Genomic DNA, 11,109 nt, shown 5'->3' on the forward strand with positions numbered 1-11,109 from the left:
ACCAAACCACTAAATAGACCCCAGACAAGACTACAAATAAAAAAAAAGTCCTTAAAATATAACCTCCAAATTAGTACAGACCCAACAAAACTATTTCAGACCCTAGACCGGAGTAGAAAAAATTCAGTCCCCAGAACCAGACCTCAAAATTAAATCAGACCATCAGACCACACCCCAAAATAATTTTAGACCGCAAAACATACCCAAAAATAATGTCGGACTCAAAACTAGACCCCAATATTATTTCAGACCCCGGCTCCCTAAATTAATTCAGTTGGACCAGACCCCTAAATTAATTCAGACCCCAGACCAAACGCCCCCTTTCCTCCATGTGTCCTTCACAGACACGGTTGGCCATAGACACCGCAGGCCAGCTGCGGGTTCCTTCAACAACCCAGTATCTATCTGAGCTCTAAAACCCATCATTAATTCTGCAAACTCTCTCGTTGTGTTGTAATATGGACGCGTTTCAATGGAAACAGGTTTTACTGGCAATAATCAGCAAGGCGTGGATAGCCATCATCCAGCGTTAATAAGATATTGTCTGTATTCATTTCTGCCATTATATTCACCCGGTGGCAGATGGATCCTAGTGGCATAAATTAAGAAGACATCATCTTATCTGGTTTCGGGCATCAACTCATCATAATTGAGACGAACACCCAAGAAGTAACACCTGTGAGAGCTGGAGGTATGTTTTCTATTCTTTGATATTCATATATATATATATATATATATATATATATATATATTTGTATTCAGGGACACATTGAAAAGCTGGGGTCTTGGTCGACAAGCAAATTAAACCCCAGCTTGCTATTTTAAGACAGTTTTTCACATAATTATAGCCCACATAATACTGCCATGTAGTGCCAAGATAATACAGGCATCATGACATCGCCATTGACCAAATAATAAGCATCATCCAAATATTACTTTCTTAAATAGCCCACATAATACTGCCATATAGAGCCCACAAAATGCTGCTATATAGAGCTCATATAACAGATCCCACATGACTGCCATATAGAGACTGCATAATACTACCATATAGAGCCCACATTATACTGCCATACAGAGCCCACAAAATGCTGCTATATAGAGCCCACATAATACTGCCTTATGGAGCCCACATACTGTAAGTCTCCCTTATAGAAACCACATATTGATGCCATTTATAGATCCCATATAATACTGCAGTTCTATACAGAGCCACTTAATACTGCTTTATAGTGCCCAAATAATTCTGCTATATTGAGCCCATATAAGGCTACCTTGTAAAGCCAACATAATACTGCCATATAGAGCCCATATAATTCTTCCTTATACAGCCCACATAAAAGTTCTGTATAGAGCCCACATAATACTGCCTCATAGAGCCCACATAACAATTTTGTATAGAGCCCATATAATACTGCCTATATAATTCTGCTATATTGAACGCATATAACGCTGCCTTATAGGGCCAACATAATATTGCCATATAGAGCCCATAGTAGCCCATATAATACTGCCTTAAAGAGCCCACATAACAATTTTGTATAGAGCCCATATAATACTGCCTATATAATTCTGCTATATTGAACGCATATAACGCTGCCTTATAGGGCCAACATAATATTGCCATATAGAGCCCATAGCCCATATAATACTGCCTTATAGAGCCTACATAACAATTCTGCATAGAATCAATATAATACTGCCTTAAAGAGCCCACATAACAATTCTGCATAGAGCCCATATAATACTGCCTATATAATTCTTCTATATTAAGCCCATATAATGCTGCCTTATAAAGCCAACACAATACTGCCATATAGAGCCCATATAATACAGCCTATATAATTCTTCTATATTAAGCCCATATAACACTGCCTTATAAAGCCAACATAATACTGCCATATAGAGCCCATATAATACTGCCTTATAGAGCCCACATACACATTCTGTATAGAGCCCACACAAATGTTCCGTACAGACTCAGAGCTCACATAATACTGCATTATAGAGTCAACATAATACTGCAATATAGCACCTACATAATAATGCAAATCAATTCCCAAATAATACCACCATACACCCCTAAATAATACTGGTGGTTTTAGATTTTTCTAGAGATTCCTGTCTTCAAAGACCCCCTGAAATGAAATGGGGATCCAGATTGTTACCCCTAAAACCAGCCCTTCTTGTAATGCCCAGAGTTCTGTCTTTTAGTCCTGACTTCTTCTATGACATAACCCTAGATGAAGCCGAGGACCAGGTGCTAAATACTCCTGTCACCTCCACCAAATGTTTCCTCTAGCTGAAAATAAGATCTGCACAATGTTGGGGAGGAATTTTAGACCATTCCTCTGATCAAATGTGCATCAGTTCATCAGCATTTTTAGGATGCTTTGTGTGCACAGTATAGCCCTAGGGTTGAGGTCAGGACAGTCACTTGGCCATTGCAAAAGACACATCTTCTTTTCCCTCTATTCTTCAGTTGACTTATGTGTCTGCTTTGGGACAATTTCAGCATACCTTCAGCTTGAGGTCATGGACTCAGCTCTTATATTGTATTGTAAAATATTCTGATTCACCCTAGATTGCATTGTCACATCAATAATTGCAAGGAGTCCCCACGCTCTGACTCAGCAAAGCATCAAACCGTGTTTCCACCTCCACCATTTCCCAAACAATGACGTCTCCACCAGCCCCAATCCATGATGCCCCCTCCAGCTGCCCTAAACCACGATGTCACCTCCACCAGCCACAAACCATGATGCCTCCTCCACAAGCATCAAACCAGGATGTCCCCTACACTAGCACACACCATGATGCTTCCTCCACCAGCCACACACACTGATGACCTCTTCACCAACCTCAAACCATAATTCACTCTCCACCAGCATAAATCATGATACACCCTCCACCAGCTCCAATGAATGATGCCCCTCCCTCCATCCCAAACCATGATACTCCTCCTAGCCCCAAAGCATGATGACCCCCCCCCCCCACAACCATAATGCCTTTTACACCAGTCTTGAACAATGATGCCCCCTCCACCTGCCCCAAACCTTGATGACCTCTCCACCAGCCACAAAGTATGAAGACTCCTCCACAAGTCTCCAACCATGTCTTCCACCAGACTCAAACCATGATGTCTTCTTTACCAGCCCTAAACCATGATGTCCCCTCCAGCTGCCCTAAACCATGATGCCCCCTCCACCAGTATTAAGCTATGATGCCCCCTCCACCAGCCCCAAACCATGATGCCCCATCCACCAGCCCCAAACCATAATGCCTCCTCCACCCACCCCAAACTATCATGCCCCTCCACCCACCCCAAACCACGATGCCCCCTACACCCAAACTCTGATGACCTCTTTACAAACCTCAAACAATAATGCCCAGCTGTAAACCATAATGCCTCCTCTACCAGTTCCTCTACCAGCTCCAAAGCATGAAGACCCCTCTGCAAGTCTCTAGCTATAATGCCCTTTCCATGAGCCTCGAACCATGGAGTCTCCTCTACCAGCCCCAAACTCTGATGCCCCTCCACCGGCTATAATGCCCTCTCCACCAGCCATAAACTATGATGCCCCCTCCTCCGGTTCCAATGAATGATGCCCCTCCACCCACCCCAAACCATGATGTTCTCTCCACGAGCCCCATATTTTCAGTTGTTTCACACTTGTTTGTTATGTATATAATTCCACATGTGTTAATTCATAGTTTTGATGACTTCATAGTCATGAAAATAAAGAAAACTCTTTGAATGAGAAGGTGTGTCCAAACTTTTGGTCTGTACTGTATATATATATATATTTTTTTTTTTAAAGAGCTTTTTCATTTTTGGAAAAGTATAAAGATAAAGGGGCACATTTTTACGGTGAATGCTGTAAAAACAAAACTCTAAAAACACTGGTGGAATCACGTTTTTTACACTGTCACCCCCCAAAAAAATGTTTTTAAAGTTATACAATACAATAGAGGTTCCTCAAAATGGTACTATTAAAAAACACAAATCTCCCCGCATAAACCAAGCCCTCCTTAAGACTATGTCAATGGAAAAATGGAAAAAATTATGGATTTTGTAAAGTGGAGAACGAAAAATTAAAAATTGCAGAGCATTAAGCCTCGTTCACACATCAGTGTTCTAGCACGGTCCGTGGGTCCGTTTTTTTTTTTTAAGCACGGATGCATGGCTCTATTTTGTGTTTTTTGTGTTCAATGATCCATCAAGTCCATTATAGTCTATGGGTCCGGGAAAGCCACGGATGCAACACGGATGCCACCCATGTTTCATCCGTGTTTCACAGATATTTTTCAGCTGTGCAGTGTCAGGGAAACACGGATGATGACACATGGACAACAACACGGATCCATTACGGACATCTTCACGAAGGCATCACTGACCACCTTCTCATGGATTTAAGCACGGACATGGACGTGTGAATCAGGCTTTAAAGGGGTATTCTGACTTTTAAAATGATTCTCTATCCACGGGATAAGGGATAATTATTAGATTGGTGGGACCCTCACCAATCACAAGAATGGGTCCCATGTATCCCTCAAAGGGCACTGAAATGAGCTGAGCAGCCGGACGTGCAAATTGCCGTTCCGTTCATTTCTATCGGAGTTCCGGAAATAGTGAAACAGCTCTGTACTCCGCTGTCTCTGGAACGGAAGGCAGTGAGCATGCTCGACCTGCTGCTCTCTACATTTCATGGTGCTCCGCGGGGGACAGGGTACTTTTCCTCATGATGGGGGGGACCTCAGCAGTAGGACTCTGATAGTTATCCCCTATCCTTTGGACCGGAATACCAATACTCCTTTAAGTACTAAACTTGGCTGCGTCCTTAAAGGGTTAATGGCTAATCAGAGGGAAAATGTACTAAAACAGACCTGTGAGGAGAGGTGACACCTCTCTGGTCTGCTCGCTGTATGTGCGTCTGTCAGTAGATCGCCAGTTTCCTACGTTTTTGATGCATTTTTCTTTTAGGTTACCAGTATAACAATGTCTCTGCGGGCGCTATCAGTCCTCACATTCACCATCCTCTCTGTGGCCCAGTTGGGTAAGTATACTTTACTGCATGGGTACTGTACGGGTGTTTCACTACGTCACCCCCCCCCCCCCCTATTCCGTTGTCTCTACAGTAAATACAGAAATGATGAAATTGCTACATTGTAATATTTTCATTGTAACATTTTTCAAGCTGATGCCCAGTGCACCTTGCAGCCGAAAGAGAGGAAAAACTGCGGCCAAGAGGGCATAACCAGGGAGACCTGTGTGGAGAGAGGATGCTGCTTCGACTCGAGTATCAATGAAGCTTTTTGGTGTTACTTTCCCCAGCCGTCTACAACGACCGAAACTGGGACCCAAAGGACGACATCTGTACACCCAGGAAATGGTAAAGGGTGGCATTAAATGTTTAAAGCATGGCTGCTTTCTTCCAGGAACAGCGCCACTCATGGGTCATACAGTATCTGCTAGTGCAGCCCAGCTGTGAATGAGACTGAGCTGCAGTACTGCACACAACCTGCGGACAGGGGTGGTGCTGTCTCTGGAAGAAAGCAAGAAAGTGTTTCTATTCTTGGATGACCCCTTTAATTTCTTGACTGGCGAAAAACATGAGTTTTCCATGTTTACATTTTTGCTTGGGATCTTGGTGCCATGCATCCTGCAAAGTTTAGCTTCCCCTGTTGCCACCGATTTTGAGATTTGTCCCGCCATCCTCCAGCATGATTCAGCTAAAGCAGTGATGGCCAACCTGCAGTTCTCCAGCTGTTGTAAAACTACAACTCCCACCATGCCCTTCTGTAGGCTGATAGCTGTAGGCTGTCCGGGAATGATGGGAGTTGTAGTTTTGCAACAGCTGGAAGGCCGCAGGTTGAGCATGGCTGTTGTAGACAGTCTGGGCATGCTGGGAGTTGTAGTGCTACAACAGCTGGAGGGCCGCAGGTTGGCCATCCCTGAGCTAAAGCCTGCTTGAAGTGACACAACCCCTTTAAGGGTGATCCATCAGCACCTGGTGTAGTGAGATATACTAACCAGCAGAGGGAGCTCTTTCCTATAGGACACTATTTAGTCATCCGTAACAGTCTCGTTTTGTAAAGTATCATGTCCTTGTGCCATGACTGCACCCACTTTCTGCCACTCCCAATGTTATGAGAATAATTTTCTAGGTTAAATGCCATAATTAGTGTCACAAGGAGGTTGGCAGCTGGTTATAGAGGATTACAAGTAAATGATAGGGAAGCAGACTCGGCTCTGATTATTTCTGTCCACAGTCCTCCAATGATTGGATAAGGACAGGAATATCTCTGGACCTTGTGGTGGAGACATCTGTTGGCTATTTGATGGCAGCAGGGGAAAGAAGATGTGGCTGGGTCTATGAATGAATGTAATGTTTCCTTTTCGGGCATTTTCGGACAGCACAGAGGAGTGAGGCTGGTGCTGCAGCCAGCTGTCTTACAGCCAGACACAGGACAGTGAGGAGCAGGAGCGGGCACATGGCTGGTACAGAGATTTTCTCATTACTGTCTACATTTCCTTCAAATCAGCCATGGTGACCTCTAGCCATGCTGCGCGGAAGGTGGGAACCCAACAGCCATGCCACCATGGTGGGATGGTAGGCAGTCTAGTACACGCGGCATGTAGCTAGAAGTAAACAAGTAGCTGAGCCCAGTAGATGGCATGTCAATGTACTGGGCAGGTGTGGTGGCACATTGCAGTGGAATGACCCCAGTAAATGTACCTGCCAATAGACAACAGATTAGCTCTGTAGTTAGTTGTGGCATACAATTAGGTGAGCCCAATAGATATGGCAGATAGCTTTAGTGAGCAGGCAGCCCCCAGCAGTCACAGCAGGTAGCTGTCAATAGAAAGGCAGAAGAATCAGTTGTCATGGCAGGGAGCTGGCAGCATATAGTCATATGATCTCAGGACTTATGCCATGTAGTTGGCAGATGAGATCAGGAGTCTGGCAGGTTGGGTCAGTAATGAACAGGAGGTGCCCATACATGTTCGATGAACGTCTTGTGAACCAACCAAGTGTCCTGGACTCTCCACTGACGACAGATCAGACATGTTTGATTTCAGTGCCCAGGAAGGAAATCTAGACAGGAATCAGAACAAGAGCCAGGGCAAGGACAAATATTCCATAAATAATAGACAAAAAGTTCTAGCACCTGCCTAAAATACTAACTGGCTTTTTTTTAGGCAAAGAGCATAATGTATGGAGGTGCTGGGTCCTCCAGAGACGCTAAACATAAATTCACAAAAAAATAAAAAATAAATAAGTATCCCAAAATTGATTCACCTAAACAAACTGAGAAAAATATGAAGAAATCTCTCTGCATCCCAGGAGATCAGTCGTGTGCCTCCTGCATCTGGCTGTAAGACAGCTGGCCGCAGCAGCAGCCTCCCCCTCCTCTGTCCGGTCTGAAAGTACTAGAAATGGAAACATTACATTAACTCTTGAACTAGACTTTTTGTGTCATGACTCCTGTACCCCTGGGGTGCACAACCTTTTTTGGTCTAGGGGCCGCATTGTCACATCATTCTATTTTAAGGGGCCGCAAAAAAAAAAAAAAAAAGTTAATCAGTGCTCGTCAATCATGCTTTTTCATTCAGTTCTATTGATTATCGGTAACACGTTCCTGATTACACGGTGAGATGTGCTCACGATTATCGTACATCTTTCATCCTGATAAAATATGCAAATCAGCCGATTCCCTGTTTATCAGCTGGTCAGCGGCACGATTATACCGGACAGACATCAGGATTGAGCGTTCCTATGAAGACTTGTTTCCAGGAATCTTCCCGAATATCGTGCAGTGTAATAGGAATGTAGAGATTTCCCGGTAAAAAAAAGATTTTTAACAGGTTCCCGCAGCATGGCCCTGAAACAGAAGATTCATACTCTCCTGCTCCCTGGACACAAGCAGCGTTTCACCGCTGAGTCAGTCATTTGCTGCAGAGGTGCTCCGGGAGCGGAAGATGGAGACAGCGAGAGCAGCGCGGAGCAGGAAAGTAGGAATCTTCTATTTCAGAGACCGTGCTGCAGGAACTTGTTAAAAAATTATTTTTACTGGGAGACACCTTTAAGTGGCGACGTTTCCTTTCTGCCAATGAGCCTTTCCTTCACTGCAGAGGACGGCGCTCACTGGTTCTTACCCCAGTTATACTGTAGGTGCCCTGCAATAACCAGTAAGCGTTTTCCCTGAGGGCTCACGCACACGGCCAATGCTTTAGTCCGCATCTAAGCCACATTTTTTGTGGTTTGGATGCAGACCCATTCACTTCGAAGGGGCCGTAGGACAGCACTCCTGTTACTCCGTTCCGCAAAATGCAGAACACACATGGCTGGTATCCGTGTTTTGCAGACCACGGTACGGTCCTGTGTATGAGGCCTTACTAGGTGGGAAAGCACTCGTTGGTTAACCCTTTAATGACCAGGCCTGAAAAGACCTTAATGACCAGTCACTTTTTTTGTGATTTAGCGCACATGGTTCAAACACTTGTAACTTTTTTATTTGTTGGACTACCAAAATAACTTTTGCAGCTTTTTATGACATGATTTTTAAAATATTTTTTTGGTTTTATTAGGGGAAACCGTAAAAAAAAGTCATTTTATTCAAACTATAGCTCATTATTATTGAAATATGCAAATTATTATAATTAGTTCCCTATATGTGTTGGATCGTTTTATTATACAATATGTATAGTTTTACATGAATGGGGTGATAATTGTAATGGTTTTGGTTCGTGTGGGTGTTTTTTTCTTTTATATATTTTACCATTTTTTCTTTTTTTGTAACTTATATTTTAAATAATATTTCTGCTACAAAAAGACCTTTGGGGGACACTGACTTTTTATTTTACACATATTTGTATTTTATTTATTTTGTATTTTTATCATCACTTTATTATTTATTTTTAAAATATATTTGTTTGTTTTATTGTTTTCTTTTACTTTACATCTTTTTGCAAAACTTTTCTTATTTTTTTTAAATATATATATATTTTTGTGTTTTTAATTTTTTTTATTTTTTTTTAAAACTTTTTATATATACAGTATTTGCCACATAATTTGTCCCCAAAAGGTCCATAAAAGACCTATGGGGACACACATTTTTTTTTTGCACTATTTCCACTGTAACTGGAGCATCCAAAGGAGCCCCAGTTACAGGGAAAACCAGCCTCCTGGCGAGGCTTTGTACAGGGCAGAGCTGGTGAGGGTCTGTACTCCTCTGCCCCTGACACCCGGTGATCACGTGATTGCCGGGTCTAAACTGCTCGGTGCGCCTCTCACCGATCTGAAGAGAAGGCGGAAGCGCTGTTACACTGCTCATGCCTTCTCCTCGGCTCCCCCGCTGTTTCTGACAACCGGGGACCCATCCTGCTCCTGATACAGTGCAAGGGCAGGAGCTGTAACTCTGCAATTGTGCACGATCAACTGTGTTTCTGCCCAGCAGGACGGGGGCCGCAAACCATGGCTCTGGGGGCCACATGCGGGCCACGGGCCGCAGGTTGTGCATCCCTGTTGTAGACTGACAAATGGCGAGGGTTAGATTATCTCCGGTTTACTGTTATCAGTATCCCTAAGAAAACCGGCAGTGGGTCACTGGATTTACCACATGTCAGGATGGGTCAGGATTTGGGTCATGTCTGACATTATTCTCTCCTGTTGTTATCTTGATAGGAACGATGAATGCTTCACATGCTGGTAACATAGGAATGGCAGAAAAGCCTTTGACCACTACTGGCCCAGTGAATACCACTAACCAGACCACACCATATGGAAACGTTGGCATAGGAATGGCAGAAGAGCCTCTGTCCATAACGCCCCCAATGAACACCACCCTATCAAGCAGCGTTGGACCTCTCTGGAGTCACCCCAGTTACATCTGTCTAATATCTGTATTACTTACTACCATTGCTACCATGTCTGATATATAAATATAGCAGAATACATAAGAGGTAAAGGTAATATAATAATACCAGACATACTCATCTACAGAAACGTTCCCTTAAAGCCCTTGAAGGAGTTAGAATGAACAAAAAGATGTGATAATCACTGATCACCCCGATCCTGTTTCCATACTTCCTGTCCCCACTTCCTGTTCCCTTTCGACACACAGGAAATGACTTTTCAGCCAATCGCTGGCTGTGACTGGTCACTGCTGCAACGGTTGATTGGCTGAGCAGTCATTTCCTGCGTGTCAAGAAGAGATCAGTGGAGAACTGGAAACTGTGGGAACAGGAGCTGTGGGAGATCATTGAATATCACAATTTTGTTTTTAAACCTTTCTGATTTTTCAACAAAATTCTAATGGCTGGACAACCCCTCCACACACTAAGACTACTTTCCCACTAGCGTTTTTCCATGATCCGGCAGGGATCAGCGAAGACGCATCCATTATCGATAATACAACCGGCTGCATTCGTTATGAACGGATCCGGTTGTATTATCTTTGCAATAGCCAAGACGGATCCGGCATTAAAACCATTGTAAGTCAATGGGGGGCGGATCCGTTTTCTATTGTGTCCGAGAAAAAACGGAAGAGTTTTCCTCCGGTATTCAGATCCTCTGCCGGATCTCAATACCGGAAAAGAGAAAGACATATGTGAAAGGGGCTAATAAAAAATGTCTTTCACTGGTACATGCAAATTACTGTGTAATTTATGACAATTTTTGTGGTGTGAGAACAGGAAGCAGCAGTTTCTGACATTGTTTTTTTTTCTTTTGTTTTTTGCACCTTTCCCTTTTTACACTGATTACCCTAATAAATGAATTATCCCGGTTGTTATGGTCAGATGTGTGTGGTTTTTTCTGTAAAGTATACTCCATAAAAAATGTATTTTAGATTAATTAATTGCATTTAGTTTTTTGTATACTTAAAAAAATATATATTAAATTTTTATTACATTTTTAAAATATCATTAATGGATTACTGACTTTTTTACTGTAGTCAGAGAGTCAGAAAGCCCCCTCCCCCCATACACATTAGATGATCAGCTGTATGAAGGGAAGGCGCATGCAGTGTGCGTGCCGTCTCCCCTCTCTCTTCCTGCTCGCCATAGACATAGCAGCAGCGAGCAGGAAGAGAGAGGGGAGACGG

General features: G+C 43.2%; 1 protein-coding gene across 1 annotated transcript; it reads left to right on the forward strand.

Moving 5' to 3' along the window:
• The first annotated feature begins 568 nt into the window (after positions 1-568).
• TFF1 (trefoil factor 1) lies at positions 569-10,423 on the forward strand. Its single transcript, XM_040423031.1, has 4 exons — positions 569-691; positions 4,985-5,057; positions 5,199-5,393; positions 9,690-10,423. The coding sequence occupies exons 2-4, from the start codon at positions 5,000-5,002 to the stop codon at positions 9,944-9,946; spliced, it is 510 nt and encodes a 169-aa protein (XP_040278965.1). The 5' UTR covers positions 569-691; positions 4,985-4,999; the 3' UTR covers positions 9,947-10,423.
• The last annotated feature ends 686 nt before the right edge of the window (positions 10,424-11,109 follow it).

The sequence above is a fragment of the Bufo bufo genome, chromosome 3 (assembly GCF_905171765.1).
Source record: "Bufo bufo chromosome 3, aBufBuf1.1, whole genome shotgun sequence".
NCBI lineage: Eukaryota > Metazoa > Chordata > Amphibia > Anura > Bufonidae > Bufo > Bufo bufo.